The following is a 17522-nucleotide window of genomic DNA, read 5'->3' on the forward strand; positions in this document are numbered from 1 at the left end:
AAAATTAAGATTTTTGATGATTTTTTGGAATTCAAGTTTAAAGTTTAAATAACTTTTGAATAAATCATTTTACGGTGATTTTTGTAAGGACCTTTTTTGTAGAGAATTTAATAAGCTACAAATTTGGTCTCTATAATTTTTTTGATATCTTTGATAGTTTAGTCAGAATGACCTTAAATAGATAAAATTACTCTAAAAATTAATATTGGATTTAAATGAATAGATTTAATTACTTTAAATTATAATTACTCGTAAACTATCAATTTTAGGAGAAATTTTAATGAGACCTTTTTTACAGAGAATTTAATTTTCTACAAATTTCATTCTTATCATTTTTTCGATATCTTTGATAGTTTAGTCAGAATTACCTTTTATAGATACCAAGCCTACAATGGAATTTTTAATAGAAATTTTCTGTAAATTTTGGAGTAGATGTCTTTAAATTACAATTACTACTTGATTATCGACCTTACGAAATAATTTGCAGATATCATTTTTGTAGGAAATTTAATTTTCTACAAATTTGGTTCTCATCACTTTTCGTGTATCTCTGATAGTTTAGCCAGAATCTCTTAATATAAATACTAAAATTATGAGGATTTTTAACAAACCAACCATCTTTTTTTATGGGAAATAAAATTCCCATAAAATAACCATAGGTGTCAGTTAAAAATAAATTTAAATAAAATATAAAAAATTTATTATTAAAAATCATACAAATAATTTACTTATTTTTTCATTTTTTTTAAATGACTTTCAAAATAATTTCCGTCTCCTTTCGTCGCCTGTTTATTTATTTGCTTGTGCCGATCCCTAGACACAATTTCTTCTATAACTTCGCCGTCTCCTTTAATTAATCTGCATTAACAAGAAAATTTGAAATTTTAGATTTTAAAAATTTTAATTTCCCGCGCATTTTATTAATTAAATTTTTAAAAAAATTACCTGTGTCTACCCGTAGTTTCATCGAAAACTCTTTTGATGACACTCTGCCTTTTTTCCCATTCCTCTTTGGTCATCGGAGCCATCGATCGTCCACCTCTGTCATCATCAGTTACCTCAGTCTTAGTTTTTTTATCCTCAATAACTTCCAGCTGATTCCTAGCATTTTTCAAAACTTCTTTTTCTTTTTTTTCCAATTTTTTCTTCAACTTTTTCATCTTCTTCTTTATTTTTTTTTATCCTTCTTGTATTTTTTTTTTCTCTTTAGTTTTTTTTTTTCGCTCGAGTCCGAATCCGAACTTGAGTCAAAACTTGAACTGGAACTGGAACTGGAACTAGAACTCGAACTTGATACTTTTCTTTTTCTACTTTTTTTAATTCGATCTGGATCACGTTTTTCTAATTTATCCATTTTTTAATTTTCTGAAAATTAAAAAAATTCATTTATTAATTAAAAATTTTTTTTTATTTTTTACTTACAGTTAATTAATTTTTTTAACCTCCAAGTTCTCTAGGTCCAAGTTCAGAAAAAAATATCAATTCCATAGCTCAGTGGCCTGAAAAATTTTAACTGCGCAGCTTTTAGTGCGCAGAGTTTCATTCCCGGCAATGGCGCGAAATTTAAAAAGTAAAAAATTTTAAAACTTGCATTAATTATCATAACTATCAAAATTTATATTTTATTTGAATTCAAATCACCCAGTAATTAACTAAAGCCCAATTATTGGGCCTGAGAAATTATAAATTATTTTTTTTTTTAAATTTAAAACTAAAGATATTTAGAAGTCATTAATTTTTTTATTAAAATTAAAAAAAAAACTTTATAAGGCCCATTTTTAATTTTGGGTCTCACTAAATTATTGCCCTTTAATCTCACGGAAATTTGCAAAACTTTTAATTTAAAAAAAATTATTCAAATTTAAATTTAAATTTACGCGGGAAAAGTTTCACAATGGCGCGAAATTTAAAAAATAAAAATTTCGTATTAATTATTTAAATTACTAAAATTTATAATTTTAATTTAAATTACCTAGTAATTAACTAGGGCCCAACTGGGCCCAAGAAATTATAAATTTTTTTTTTTCAAAATATCAAAAGCCAAAATAAATTAAAAAAAAAAAATTAATTAATTATTAACAATAAAAAAAAACAATAAGGCCCATTTTTAATTTTTGGCCTTAAATTATTTTCTTTAACCCAATAAACCAAAAGTTCAAATTTTAAATTTAAACAAAATAATTTAAATTAAAATTTAAATGTGCGCGGGAAAAGTGCGCGCTGGCGTTGTCATCTTGATTACAAAAAAAGGAAAGATGGCTGCCGCGCCATCTACAAACGGTAATAAAAATGTAAATATTATTGTTGTTATAATAATAATAATAATTATTATTTATGGTCGGTTGGGTTTTTGACATTAGAGTATAAAAATGGCGGTGATGTGAAATGGCAGGACGACGATCTGTTCTCGCTACTGTTGAATCCCTATCAGGATCTTTAGGGAACCAGCATTCAAATAATAGTAGCAATAGTATTGGTACTGCTTCTAATAATAATATTAATAATAATAATAATATCAATAATATTAATAATAATAATAATAGTATTAGTGGTGGTAATAATAATAATAATAGTAATAATAATACAGTGGATCCATTGCAAGAATTATTTGAAGCCTGCAAGAATGGAGATTTACCTCGAATTAAAAAATTGGTAACACAAAAAACAGTCAATGCTAGAGATACTTCTGGTAGAAAGTCGACACCTCTTCATTTTGCTGCTGGTAAGTTTATTATTATTATTATTATTATTATTATGGTGATTGGTGATTGATGACTAATTGGTGATTGGTTTTGCCAGGTTACGGGAGGAGAGAAATAGTCGAGTTTTTGTTATCAGCTGGTGCCTCGATCCAGGCTAGAGATGACGGTGGGTTACATCCGCTGCACAATGCCTGTTCATTTGGACACTGCGATGTGGTGAGACTGCTGCTGGAGGCTGGTGCTAATCCTAACACTAGAGATAATTGGAATTATACTCCGCTCCATGAGGCTGCTATCAAAGTAATTTTTTTTTTATTTTTTGGTAAAAGAAATAAAATTAGTAATTTTTAGACATTTATTAAAAAATTTTTCATAAGAAATGAAATTTAAAAAAAAAAAAAAAATTTGAAAAATTCGATATATCGATTGTTGAATCGATACATCGATTCTTATTAATTATTTATTGTCAGTTTGGTTAATTGATTGTTAATATAATTAATCGATTTTTCATTCGATATATCGATTAACAATTCGAGATATCGATTAACTATTCGAGATATCGAATATTAATTCCATGAATCGATTAGAATCTCAGAATGTCCATTTTTACTTTTATGTAACGATTCCTAATTCGATATATCGATTCCTAATTCGATGTATCGATTCAAAATTCGATATATCGAGTATTATATCGATATATACAATTCTCACTTTAGTTAGAAAAAAAATGCGATATATCGATATTTGATTCGATATATCGTTCAGTATATCGATCAATAATTCGAGATATCGATTATTAATTCGATGTATTGATTAAAAATTCAAGATATTGATTTTTGCTTTTATGTCACGATAATTCGATATATCGATTCATAATTCGATATATCGATTCATAGTTCGATATATCGATTATTATTTCGATACATAGAGTTTTAATTTTAATTAGAAAAAAAATCGATATTCGATTTCAAAATTTCAATAAATTTAAAATTCGATATATCGATTAAGTAATCGATATATCGTTTCAAATTTTAAATCGATTAAAATCACAACTTTTTTTGCTTACACACATATTCAATTAATCTAATTTTTTGAATCAAAAATCAATATCGATCTATCAAACAATCGATTAATCGATAATTCATTTTCAAATTTGAAAAAAACCCGCTCAAAAATTCGAATTCCCGCTTTAAAATTTCAATTTCATTTTTTTAATATTTATTAAAATTCTTAAAAAAAAAAAATGCCACCGATTTTTGAAAACTAAAAACAATTACAGGGTAAAATAGACGTATGTATCGCATTACTCCAACACGGTGCGGATCCAAATATTCGCAACACCGAGGGTAAAACAGCCGTCGAATTAGCCGATCCGTCCACAACAAAGCCTGTCCTTACCGGGGAATACCGTAAAGACGAATTGCTCGAAGCAGCGCGTTCAGGTAACGAAGAAAAGCTTCTTCAGCTGCTCAACCCCCTAAACGTAAACTGCCACGCAAGTGACGGTCGTCGCTCCACCCCATTGCACCTCGCCGCGGGGTACAATCGTGCGCGCGTAGTTCAAATTTTATTACAAAATGGCGCGGACGTTCACGCGAAAGACAAAGGGGGTCTCGTTCCCCTGCACAACGCCTGTTCCTACGGGCACTTCGAAGTGACCGAGGCGTTGCTCAAACACGGGGCAGCAGTGAACGCGAGCGACCTCTGGGCCTTCACGCCTCTGCACGAAGCAGCCAGCAAATCACGAGCCGAAGTGTGTTCGCTGTTGCTAAGCGAGGGCGCCGACCCCACGCAACTAAACTGCCACGGCAAGAGCGCCATCGACGTGGCGCCATCTCTCGAGCTCCAAGAGCGACTCGCTTACGAATTCAAAGGCCACTGCCTCCTGGACGCCTGTCGGCAAGCGGATTCCACAAAACTCAAAAAATATTTGTCCCCCGAAATGGTCAACTTCAAACACCCCTTCACTGGAGACACTCCACTGCACGTCGCCATCTCCGCAGTTAGCTCGACTTCCTGCTCAGCGTCCTCGTCCCCGACCCCGTACCACCCTAAGCGCAAGCAAGTGATCGAGACCCTGATCCGCAAAAACGCAGCCTTAAACGAAAAGAACAAAGACTTCCTGACCCCGCTGCACGTCGCTGCTGACCGTTCCTACTACGAAGCCATGGAAATCCTTCTGCGCAACAACGCGAGGGTCAATGCCCTAGACAACCTGGGTCAAACTGCGCTGCATCGTTGCGCCCGAGACAATAACGCGCAGGCAGTAAAAATCCTACTGGCTTACAACGTCGACCCCTCGATCGTTTCCTTGCACGGGTACACGGCCGCCCAATTGGCCAACGAGAGTGTCGCCCAGTTGCTAGAGAACCCCCCGAGTTCCCCGACGACCACCAACAACAACAGCACCAGCTGCCTGGTAGACATCCAGCTTCTAGAAGCTTCCAAAGCCGGTGACCTGGGCGCCGTCGAGCGAATCCTAACCTCTAATCCCCTAGCAGTAAATTGCCGTGACCTCGACGGCCGACACTCGACCCCACTGCACTTCGCCGCAGGTTACAACCGCGTTCCCGTCGTCGAGTACCTTCTGTCCCATGGAGCCGACGTCCATGCTAAAGACAAAGGGGGTCTCGTTCCCCTGCACAACGCCTGTTCCTACGGCCACTACGAGGTCACCGAGCTCCTGGTGAAACACGGGGCCTCGGTCAACGTCGCCGATCTCTGGAAATTTACTCCTCTCCACGAAGCCGCCGCCAAAGGAAAGTACGAAATAGTCCGGCTGCTACTTCGCCACGGCGCGGATGCTACTAAAAAGAACCGCGACAACGCGACCCCGCTTGACCTTGTCCGCGATGGAGACCAAGATGTCGCTGACCTTCTGCGTGGCAACAGCGCGCTTTTGGACGCTGCTAAAAAAGGCAACTTGTCCAGGGTTCAAAAGCTCCTGTCTCCCGACAACATCAACTGTCGCGACGCCCAAGGAAGAAACAGCACTCCGCTACATCTAGCGGCGGGTTACAACAACCTCGAAGTAGCTGAATATCTGCTAGAACGTGGCGCTGACGTGAATGCCCAAGACAAAGGCGGTCTCATTCCCCTCCACAACGCGTCCAGTTACGGCCATCTTGACATCGCGGCCCTGCTGATAAAATACAACACAGTAGTGAACGCCACTGACAAATGGGGCTTCACTCCGCTGCATGAAGCAGCACAGAAAGGTCGCACACAGCTGTGCGCACTTCTGCTTGCTCATGGTGCGGATCCGTTTCTCAAGAACCAGGAGGGCCAGAGTCCAATTGACCTGTCAAGTGCCGATGACGTTCGCTGTCTGCTGCAAGACGCCATGGCCTCGCAGCAAATGGTCCCCGCGTCCAGTCTCGTGAACCTGGGGAATGTCGCCATAAACTCTACGCTCCTAAGACGTCAGTCCTCGAACATCCAGGTGTCCACGACCATCACGGGGTTGATTAACACGACGACATCTTCGCCTGCTTCATCTCCGACCCCTTCGGCCTCGACCCTAATCCATGAGACAGTCATAATGCCCTCCGGTGCGGCCATGACACTCTGCGTTCCTCTGGCGACATCTAGGAACATCAACACAGAAGCTCTTAATCCGATCCCGCCTATTTTGGAGACTTGGTCGCTTGACCACAAGGAAGATCGCAGCGCGGTGACGAACATCGCAAGTTTTTTGAAGAGTTTGGGGTTAGAGCACTTGCTAGAACTCTTTGATCGCGAGCAGATAACTCTGGACATACTTGCAGAGATGGGTCATGAGGATTTGAAGCAGGTTGGGGTAACTGCTTACGGTTACAGGCACAAACTCATCAAGGGAATGGACAAACTTCTGAATTCTGCGACCAGTACTGCGCTTTGGCAGCCATCTTTGAGCTCGTCTCCGGGAACTTTGCTGGTGGATTTGCTGGTTGATGACAAGGAGTTCCTGGCAGTGGAAGAGGAAATGCAGAGCACGATACGCGAGCATCGGGACAATGGTCATTCTGGTGGGATTTTCTTGAGGTACAACATTGTAAGGATCCAGAAGGTACAGAACCGGAAACTGTGGGAACGATACGCTCATAGAAGACAGGAAGTCGCTGAGGAAGTGATTGCAGCTGGGCCTTGCATCACTTCGTCGCCTACTTCAGGTTCTGGTGCTGGAGCTAATGGAACTGGAACAGGAACTGGGAATGGGAATGGGACTAGGGCGACACCTACTCCGGCGACGACGATACCTCAAGCTAATGAACGAATGCTGTTTCATGGCTCGTCGTTTATTAATGCTATTGTGCAGAAAGGATTTGATGAACGACACGCTTACATTGGCGGAATGTTTGGCGCTGGAATTTATTTTGCTGAGCATAGCAGCAAAAGTAATCAATATGTCTATGGAATTTGTGGGGGAACTGGTTGTCCGGCACACAAGGATCGCTCTTGCTACATTTGTCACAGGTAATTTTACTTTTTTATTAATTTAGTTTCTCCCATATGTTCCTTTTTTAGTCCCGTTAACTTTGAATGATAATTCTGGGTCAGCTATCACAGGTACGCTAAAAATGGTCCTATACAATCTTGTAGCCCTTTAAATTCTGTACAAAAAAGGTCCTTAGCCCTTTTCACCTAAACCCATTATTTAAGGCGCTATAATTTTTTCAAACTGAACCCTATTTTTTGCAAATCAAAATTCGGTGCTATTCTTTATGAAAACTTTGAATGATAATTCTGGGCCAGCTATCACAGATACACTAAAAATGGTCCTATACAATCTTGTAGCCCTTTAAATTCTCTACAAAAACGGACCTTAGTCCTTTTCACCTAAACCCATTATTTAAGGCGCTATAATTTTTTCAAACTGAACCCTATTTTTTGCAAATCAAAATTTGGTGCTATTCTTTATGAAAACTTTAAATGATAATTCTGGGCCAAATATCACAGATACGATAAAAATGGTCCTATACAATCTTGTAGCCCTTTAAATTCTCTACAAAAAAGGTCCTTAGCATTTTTTACCTACACCCATAACTTACCCAGTAATTCCAGGTCCACCATAAAAACTCATGACAAATACTATTCCAGGCACTTGTTACTCTGTCGAGTGACCCTAGGAAAATCATTCCTCCAGTTTTCGGCCATGAAAATGGCCCACGCACCACCAGGTCACCACAGCGTAATGGGCAAACCCTCTCAAGGCGGACTGGCCTTCCCCGAGTACGTTGTCTACCGCGGCGAGCAGGCCTACCCCGAATATCTGATAACTTATCAAATAGTGAGGCCTCAAGACGCAAGTGGCGCCACCGGTGCACCCGAAACAGAACCGGACCCCAGTAGGTGAGATGACCAGAGTGGGGGTAAAGTTGGCCCTGCCTTCAGACTACGTCGTCTCTGCTGCTGCCAACCGTCGCCTTCCACTTCAAACCTCAAGATCGTCTCTCATTAATCGACCCAAGCTAACCTAACTTAATTATTAATTAATCTAATTACGCTTCATAATTAAAGTATAAAATAATTAGTGTAATTTATGTAAAATATGTAATTTTAGGTGGCGGTTATAAATGACTACGTGTGATATTTTTATTTTATACACATTAATTAATTAATTAATTAATTAATTTTTTTTTTCACATTTTATTAATTAATTCATTTTAATTTATTGTTATATCACACTATTATTATGTCACTTTGTATAATAAATATATAAAAAAAAATATGAATAAAAATAATATCATTCAATTAATTTAATCTTGAATCAATTTATTTTCCTTTTAATTTAATTATTAATTGTTATTTATTATTGTCGCTAATGCGATTGCAATATCGCTAATCGGTGAAAAAAATATTATGGAAAATTTTTGGTTTGATGTCGGGATCCGGGATGAGATTAAAAATATAATTAGCGCAAAACAATCTTAGATTATAATTATTATTTATATATATATATGTAGATATTTATATTTATATATATATTGATATGGATGTGGAAATTTCTGTGACATTTGTATGTATAAATTAGATTGACTAATACTGAGATATTAAAAGCGAATGTAATATAAATAAATATGTAGACAGTACACCTCGATAACCCGAGAGTGGCGCCGAGTACGTCGGATGACATTAATCGGCCGCGTGCCAAGTGCCCAAAATTTTAATAATATGTATATATTTTTATTTTTCTTCACGTTTGGGTTCATGATATTCTGTATGAGATTTTGAGTATGAAGAGAGAAGGATGAAATTTATTAAGTAGAGCGAGGTTAGTTTTGGTTGGAAGCTGGGGGAATCCCTTTTTAAATTGCGCGGGAAAAGGGAAAAATTTGAATTTTAAATTTGGAGGGATAGTAATTTGAATTTTTGGGGCTAAATATTGGAGATAGGAGAAAAAGTAAAGAGAGCAAAGTTTTAGGGAATTAAATTCTCTACAAAAAAGGTCTGATTGAACTTTTTTGTAAAATTGATAGTTTATGAGTAATTATAATTTAAAGTAATTAAATCTATTGATTTGAATCTAAAATAAATTCTAAGAATAATTTTGTTTTATAATAAGCGATTCTGACTAAACTATTGAAGATATCAAAAAAATGATAAGGACCAAAGTTGTAGGAAATTAAATTCTCTACAAAAAAGGTCTGATTAAAATTTTTCGGAAAATTGATATTTTACAAGTACTTACAACTTAAAGTAATTAAATCTGTAAATTTGAATCTGATACTAATCTACGATAAAAATTCTATCTATTTAAGCTATTTCTGGCCAAACTATCAAAAATAAGTCAAAAATGATAAGAACCAAATTTGTAGCTCATTAAATTCTCTACAAAAAAGCTCCTGACAACTTTCTCCTCAACCCAAGCCTTCAGCTCCTTTCGCTTCATCCAACCGCCCCATCTAATCTCTTTAAATTTTCCTCCCACTTGACCTCGCGACCCATCTTACCCGGTTATTTATTTACATTAAAACAAGATCATCTCACATATCATTTACCAAAACCAGCTCTCATGGCCACCCACTTTTTTTCCTGCAATCTAATTTAAATCTACAGTTTTTATTTCAAAATCTTAAATAAAATTAAAATAAAAAAAAAATATATAAAATAAAAATTTTTCTTTTTTTTTTTTTATAATTACAATAAACAAATAATCAATATCATTAATTACAAAATGATAAAAAAAAATCATACGATTTTCTACTAAAAATATTAATCGTAAACATATAAATAATTTTTTTTTTTTTATCTTAACATAACATACATTCACAAAAAAATTTATTTACATTTTAAATCACGCGGTTTTTTTTTTTGAATTTGTTTTTTTAATAAAAAAAAAAAAATTGTTGTTAAGATAAAAAAATACGAAATCGATATTTAAATAAATATATAAACGGATTATTGACCTTTTTTATATTTATATGTTATATAAATAGTTTATTAATTAATTTCATTTTTTTTTTTTTTAAATTTTATTTATTTTATGAGGAATTTTAAAAAATTTAAATGGTTTCTTAGTTTTAATTACGAACAAAATTATAAATTTTTAAACGTAACTACTTTTAGCGGAAGTTTTAAATTTTTGCGTCATTTTCAAAATTTAGTTACGGATTTTTTTTTTCAAATTCCGCACCAAATTACCCTCAGAATGCTCTATCATAAAATTCCATTCCTCCACAAATTACCTCATAATTTTTTTTTTAAATTAATTTAAAAAATTTTTACTTTTCCCGCGAAAAATTTAAATATTCAAATTTCAAAATTTCCTTCAAAAATTAACCCGAAAAAAAATTTCAAATAAAAATCTCCATTTTTCTCTTCGTTAAATCTCAAATTTTCCCGCCTTTAAAATTTAAAAAAATTCAAATAATTTTTTTCCCGCGCTTTTTAAAAAAATTTTTTTTTAAATATAATAAAAATAAAAATCAGCTGTCAGCGGAAAATTATATTACATAAATACAAAAAAACAATAATTATTGTTTTTAAACAATTTCCAAATTGATAATTATCTGTCTTTGCACTTATGACCCTCGCAATTTTAAAAATAAATCCAGACATAACAGGACATACTTAATTAATACAAACTGGATTTCAAAATTCAAAATAAAAATTTTTCAAAAAAAAAAAAAAAAAAATTTTTTTTTTTTATTTATACTAAAGTAGCACGTGATTAAAAGTTTAAAAATATTTTTTTTACCTCCACGTGAACTTAATCTTCATTCTATTGGTTAATTTACAAGAATCACGTGTTTGACATGCAACTGTGTCGTCCTACCAGCAAACAAGAACACAGTAGAAGACGAAGAAGAAGAGGAAGAATAAAAATTATAAAATAAGTGGGTGGTGGGGTGAGTAATCTTAAGAGACTTTTTGTCGCTTGAACCAGTTGTCTTCTGGCTGTCGAACTGTCGGCGGCATTGTTATTAATTTTAAATTCACTTTTTTATAAATATACATGTATATATATATATATATAAATATAAATATATCTTTGTGTTTTTAGTTTTTGAGCCTGTGACTGTGATAGTGAAAAATAAAAAAATTTTTTTTAAACATTAATTTGTTTAGATTTTTTTTTTTAAATACACACTCAAGGTAGGTATCTAGTGGGCTATTTAAGTTAAGATTTAAAGACCGGTTTGACAAGATTTTTTTTATTAACATTATAATAGATGCAACGGTTGGGTGCAACTATTTTACGGCTATTTTTAGTTTTTATAAAAAGTCTCGAGATTTGAGGTTTTATTTTACAAAAAAAAAAAAAAAATGAGGTAGGAGAGGTGAAGAGGAGGCTAAAGAGCTTTGATTGACATGATTTTGTTTTTTTAAAAAATTTATGTGGTTTTTATAGGGTGATATTTCATGGGAAATTTTGATACAATTTTTGTATTTGGAGTTGTAAGTAAAGAAATTAAATTTTTGGGTAAACTATGGGAGATAGGGCTAAAATGATTAGGACCAAATTTGTAGCTATTTAAATTCTCTACAAAAAAGCCCTGATTGAAATTTCTGATAAACTTGATAGTTTCCTCGTAATTCGAATTTTAAAGTAATGAAATTTTAAATTTGAATCTGATATGTCTGCAATAGACTTTCTATCTTTAAAAGCTTATTCTCACTAAACTATCAAAGATACAGCAAAAATAATAAGGACCAAATTTGTAGCTCATAAAATTCTGTACAAAAAAGGTCTCATTAAAATTTTCATTAAATTCAATAATTTCCTCATAATTCGAATTTTAAAGTAATGAAATTTAAAATTTGAATCTGATACCTGTCTCCAAAAGACTTTCTATCTATTTTAGCTCTTTTTAACTAAACTATCAAAGTTACAAAAAAATGATAAAGACAAAATTTGTAGCTCTTTAAATTCTCTACAAAAAAGCCCTAAATAAAATTTCTGATAAACTCAATAGTTTACTAGTAATTCGCATTTCAAAGTAATAAAATTCAAAATTAAAATTTTTTACGTCTACAATAGACTTTCCATCTTTGAAAGCTTATTCTCACTAAACTATCAAAGATACACCAAAAATGATAAGGACCAAATCTGTAGCTCTTTAAATTCTCTACAAAAAAGTCCTTATAAAAATTTCTCCTAAACTCAATATTTCACCCGCAATTAAAATTTTTTTAAATTAAACTCCAAAATCAATCTGCTAGTAATTAAATTCTCATTAAATTCCCCATTAAAAATCATTCGAAAAACTATTACCTCCAAAAGGAAAACTCAAACAACATTCACATACCTCCACCACCACATTTTCTAATCTCCAGCCTTAAAGAACTACTTTCTCTTTACATAATTCCCTTCGAGCCCAAGTTAAAATTTAAAATTTAAAATACTTTCTACTATAATTTATTTCACTCAAGACTTTTCGAGCTGTAATACATCCATGGCCCTTCTAAACCAACAAATCAACGCCCCTTAAATTTTTTCCGGACCTTTTACTTGCATTCCTTACTATTTTTCCCATCAATCATCTGGTCTTAAGTTGGAGGCTGGTTTTAGATTTAAAAATTTATTTAAATCCGACATTAAAATAACTTTTATCAACATAAACATGTGCCGAGATATTGTTAGGGGATTTTAAAACATATATGTATGTATATATTTATTTATATATATATCATACTCATTCATAATAAATTGAGATAACAATAAAACGCGGATTTTGTCCAGTAATATTCCATTTAAATAAAAAAATCTCAACTTTTAATGCAAAATAATTTTTTATTGAATAATTTAACGGTTTGAAAAAATTAATTCTATTAATAACGCGGTTTGGAGCCTGTCCAAGGGCATGAGACTGCAATAATTATTTAATAATAGAAGATTTATTTATAAAGTAATATTTTGTTTGAAGAAAAATTTTTTACGACTTATCAATTAATGATAAGATTATTGGTAATTTATTGATTAATTAATTTAATACTTAGATTAATTTTTAAACTTATTATTTATATTTTTATTTGGAGCAAATTTTAAAAGCAGGATAATTTTTATTTATAGTGGAGAATTCTGACGAAAGGATTGAAGATATGACGAAAATGATAAGGAACAAATTTGTAGGAAATTAAATTCTTTACAAAAAAGGTCTCATTAAAATTTTTGATAAAATTTATAGTTTATGAGTTATCAGTATTTAAAGTCGGAAATTTTAATCTGATATTAATTTTTGGCATAATTTTTATTTATAAATAAAAATTTCGACTAAACTATTGAAGATATGACAAAAATGATAAGGACCAAAATTGTAGCTCGTAAAATTTTCTACAAAAAAGGTCCTTACAAAATTTGACATAAGTTCAATAGTTTACTAGTTATTGCAATCAAAAGAATTCAACTCCAAAATTTTAAGAAAATTTTTTCATACAAATTTATATATAAAGGAATTTCAGCAAAACTATCAAATATATGATAAAAATCATAAGGACCAAACTTGTAGGGAATTAAATTTTCTACAAAAAAGGTCTCATTAACATTTTAATTAAATTCAATAGTTTACGAGGAATTACAGTTTAAAGTAATAAAATCAATTAATTTGAATCCGAGACTAATTTACAATAAAAAATTTGTGTATATAAGCTAATTGTGACTAATCTAATAGAGATACGATAAAAATGATAAGGACCAAAGTTGTAGCTCTTTAAATTCTCTACAAAAAAGGTTTCATTGAAATTTTTATTTAAATCGATAGTTTACGAGTAATCTTAATTTATTTGTTTTTTTTTTCTATTTAATTAATTATTTATTTTTTTTTAAATTAATTTTTTTTTTTTTAAATTAATTTTTTTTTTACAGATCTATTAAATGTGCTCAATAGCAATGCCTTCGGAGTTGATGGGTCACAGTCCACCAGTCTATGGGCACCATCATTTTTTATACAACCCATTAATGGTTACCGCGGCGTCGACCCCCGCGACCCGCGGAACTAAAATAAGACCGTGTATAACTACGACAATTGATGGGTTGTCAAGTGGGATAACTATTAATTTTAATAAAAATAATAGCAGCAATTTAAATAATAATAGCAATAATAGTAATAATATTAATAATAATAATAATAATAATAATAATAATAATAATTCTAATAATAACAGTGTTATTAATAACAGTACTAATGGGGGTGGGGTCGAATGTAAACAAAAGAAACGAGTTGTGTTTGCTGATGACCGCGGGAGACCTTTAACACAAGTGAGTAATTTATTTTAATTTTTTTTTTTATTTTTGAAATTATTATTGAGAATTTTTCTGATATATATTCATATTTTATTAGAAATGATGATGTGGTTTGAAAGTATGTGCGACGACGAGTAAAATGAGTACCCACATGCCTAGGTTTTGAAAAAAATTTTTTTAATGATTTAATGTGTTAATTAATTTATTAATTAATTGATTCAATAATTTTTTTATTGTAACAGTGGGTTGTGGGTACTCATTTTACTGGAAATTTAGTCAGCTTTAAGAATATTAAACTATTTTTTGGAAATAACAAAATTTTGATAAATTTTCAAAATATTTTTTTCAACAAATTTTTTTTTTTTTACAAAATTAGGATATTTGGTTTGGAAATAAAATTTCCTTTGGAATGAGTACCCACAAGCTGTAATTTAAAAATTAAAAATTTTAATTAATTAATTAATTAATTGATTAATTAATTAAAAAATTATGAAAACCAAACCTAGGCTTGTGGGTACTCATTTAACGTGAAATCGAGCGCAGAGACAGAAAATAATTTTTTTATATTATCTAGGTCCGTGTGATGTCAGAGCCAAGCAATATGCCCCCGGCATTATGGCCAAATGCATATTTATCAAAAGTAACACGTGACATGCAAGCTGAGGCAACAACAAATCCGTGGATTTCACATTTCCAACAGCCAGCGAGTGATTATTTGGCTTTCAGACATAAATTGGATCAAAACTCGGTCAGTCTAGAGAATGTCATAATCCGCGAATCCGAGCAGTGTATCGACGGAACGATAAAAGTTAAAAATCTGGCTTACGATAAAGAAGTTGTTGTAAGAACAAGCTGTGACAACTGGCAGACTCACGAAGACGTTTATTGCACTTATGTTCCACAGCATGGCACCAATGCGATTCAACCCAAGCTTATCTTGTACGATACATTTAAATTCCGTGTCACTTTGCCTGTTACCTCTGATAAGATTGAGTTTTGTGTATGTTATCGAGTTGACGGACAAGAGTATTGGGATAATAATGATGAAAAAAATTACGTCATTAAAAAACGTCCAGAGGTAATAATTTTTTTTTTTTTTTTTTTTTTTTTTTTTTTTTTTTTTTACAAACTTTTTGACCACTTGCTTATCTGGAGATAAAGAGTCTATTAATAAAACGCATTTGTGACTAAACTATTGAGGATATCGTAAAAATGATAAGGAATAAATTTGTAGAGAATTAAATTTATGATAAAAAAGGTATCAATGAAATTTTTTTTACAATCGATAGTTTATGAGTTACAGTAATTTAAAGTAATTAAATCTATTGATTTTAATCGAAAACTCATTCTCTGAGGAATTTTATCTATTTATGCTGTTTCTGACTAAACTATCAGAGATACAATAAAAATGATAAGCACTAAATTTGTAGCTCTTTAAATTCTCTACAAAAAAGCCCTCATTAAAATTTCTGACAAACTTAATAGTTTTCTCATAATTCGCATTTTAAAATAATAAAATTTAAATTTGAATCTGATACTAATCTCCAGTAGACTTTTTATCTATTTTAGCCATTTCTGACTAAACTATCAAAGATATGATAAAAATGATAAGGACCAAAATTGTAGCTCATTAAATTTTCTACAAAAAAGGTCCTAATGAATTTTTGAATATCTCCCCTCCTTAAGCCTCTGTAATAAAAAATAAAGAAATTAATAAAATGATAAATTTTTTTTCAGTGTCGCCGTTACTCTTCGTCATCACAAATGGACTTAAAGACCCCAGTGAACAATAAAAATATTTACAGTAGTATCGACGCAAATAACAATACTTATAATCACAATAATAATGGACTAATGAAAGCCGACGAGGCCGTCAGAGCAAATATTTTTACTTGGAGCGAGTTCGCATCCTGGCAGCATTTAAACAACGAAGCGCCTTATTGGTGATTAATAACTCCACAATATCGATACTGTGAATGTGTGTGCGTCAACAAATTCATTAAATGATATGCGCACTAAAATTCTAAAATAATTAAGTGAATTTTAAAATCTGGACTTTGTTTCAAAATTATTTTTGTTATTTATTAATATTTTATTTTATTAAGGATTCATATCATTTTGATATTTATATGGTAAGTTTTTATATACTATTATTACTATTATTATTAAAAGTGTTCTGAGATGGGCCGGTTTGGATAAGAGAACAAATTTTTAAGACTAAAAATCTTTAAAATTAAATTATGACTAAACTATTGAATTTATGATAAAAATGTATAGGAACAAAGTTGTAGAGAATTTAATTTCCTTAAAAAAAGCTCCTTATCATTTTTTACGTAGCTTCAATATTTGAGTCGTGATATCAATTTTAAAGCGCGCGAAATTTAAAAATATGAAATTTGCGTTCTGGAAATTTTTTATTTTTAAAATTAATATTCTGGCTAAACTATTAGAGTTATGATAAAATTGATAAGGAATTAGTTTGTAGAAAATTAAATTCTCTACAAAAAAGGTCCTTATCATTTTTTACGTAGCTTCAATATTTAAGTCGTGATATCAATTTTAAAATCCCGCGAAATTTAAAAATATGAAATTTTCGTTCTGGAAATTTTTTATTTTTAAAATTAATATTCTGGCTAAACTATTAGAGTTATGATAAAAATGATAAGGACCAAATTTGTAGCTCATTAAATTATCTACAAAAAAGTGTTATATACATTTTTACATAAACTCAATAGTTGTCGAAATAAAGTAAAAAAATCCCAGCATGACAAATTTACAGACGTAAATTTTCTAAAAAAAAAAAATTCAAAAAAAAAAAAAAAAAAAAAAATTACTTGCTCTACTTAAAATAAAAATTATAATAACTCACGACTATAAATCTTGAACAATCTTGTTCTCCCACGTGTCCAGACCCAGACATCCTTGTTTATTTTTTATCGCCGCACCTTCTGCTCTGATAAAAATTTTATTTTTACTCCAATAAATTTATTACTCCACATTTATATTTTTTTTTTACAGACTGGTAAATATATATAATTAAATATATATGTATATATTCAATAAGACTGAATTTAAAAAACAAAAATAAAAAAAAAAATAAGTAATAATTAAAATAACTACTCAAGAGATTAATTACTGAGAGTAGAAGACTGATC

At 31.6% G+C, this 17522-nt stretch overlaps 3 protein-coding genes across 5 annotated transcripts; 2 read left to right on the plus strand and 1 right to left on the minus strand.

Moving 5' to 3' along the window:
- Positions 1–285: 285 nt before the first annotated feature.
- On the minus strand, positions 286–1505 carry LOC103571716 (ADP-ribosylation factor-like protein 6-interacting protein 4). Its single transcript, XM_014439466.2, is given in 4 exon segments — positions 286–858; positions 946–1171; positions 1174–1365; positions 1443–1505. Coding segments are annotated over 3 exon segments (537 nt in total). The 5' UTR covers positions 1355–1365; positions 1443–1505; the 3' UTR covers positions 286–728.
- An 872-nt stretch (positions 1506–2377) lies between these two features.
- On the plus strand, positions 2378–8378 carry LOC103571208 (poly [ADP-ribose] polymerase tankyrase). Of its 2 annotated transcripts, XM_014439521.2 has the most exons (5): positions 2378–2476; positions 2588–2722; positions 2800–3002; positions 3982–7157; positions 7782–8378. In XM_014439521.2, the coding sequence occupies exons 1-5, from the start codon at positions 2386–2388 to the stop codon at positions 8035–8037; spliced, it is 3861 nt and encodes a 1286-aa protein (XP_014295007.1). In that variant the 5' UTR covers positions 2378–2385; the 3' UTR covers positions 8038–8378. The 2 variants fall into 2 exon arrangements, with proteins under 2 accessions (XP_014295007.1, XP_053594865.1); XM_053738890.1 differs by having other exon boundaries at positions 2378–2722; positions 7782–8377.
- Positions 8379–11092: 2714 nt separating this feature from the next.
- Positions 11093–17513, plus strand: LOC103571191 (protein phosphatase 1 regulatory subunit 3B). Of its 2 annotated transcripts, XM_008549268.3 has the most exons (5): positions 11093–11279; positions 13198–13281; positions 13990–14382; positions 14942–15445; positions 16105–17513. In XM_008549268.3, exons 3-5 carry the CDS (start codon positions 13999–14001, stop codon positions 16312–16314), a joined length of 1098 nt encoding a protein of 365 aa, XP_008547490.1. In that variant the 5' UTR covers positions 11093–11279; positions 13198–13281; positions 13990–13998; the 3' UTR covers positions 16315–17513. The 2 variants fall into 2 exon arrangements, with proteins under 2 accessions (XP_008547490.1, XP_008547481.1); XM_008549259.3 differs by lacking the exon at positions 13198–13281.
- Positions 17514–17522: the final 9 nt, after the last annotated feature.

The sequence above is a fragment of the Microplitis demolitor genome, chromosome 4 (genome assembly GCF_026212275.2).
Source record: "Microplitis demolitor isolate Queensland-Clemson2020A chromosome 4, iyMicDemo2.1a, whole genome shotgun sequence".
Lineage (NCBI taxonomy): Eukaryota > Metazoa > Arthropoda > Insecta > Hymenoptera > Braconidae > Microplitis > Microplitis demolitor.

Bases quoted from the DNA above. Each gene is read 5' to 3' on its own strand.
- LOC103571208 (XM_053738890.1), top strand. From the start codon at position 2,386: ATGGCAGGACGACGATCTGTTCTCGCTACTGTTGAATCCCTATCAGGA. The intron at 2,723-2,799 runs GTAAGTTTATTA...TGGTTTTGCCAG, and splicing joins ACCTCTTCATTTTGCTGCTG to GTTACGGGAGGAGAGAAATA. The intron at 7,158-7,781 runs GTAATTTTACTT...ATACTATTCCAG, and splicing joins TCTTGCTACATTTGTCACAG to GCACTTGTTACTCTGTCGAG.
- LOC103571191 (XM_008549268.3), top strand. From the start codon at position 13,999: ATGTGCTCAATAGCAATGCCTTCGGAGTTGATGGGTCACAGTCCACCA. The intron at 14,383-14,941 runs GTGAGTAATTTA...TATATTATCTAG, and splicing joins GCGGGAGACCTTTAACACAA to GTCCGTGTGATGTCAGAGCC. The intron at 15,446-16,104 runs GTAATAATTTTT...ATTTTTTTTCAG, and splicing joins TCATTAAAAAACGTCCAGAG to TGTCGCCGTTACTCTTCGTC.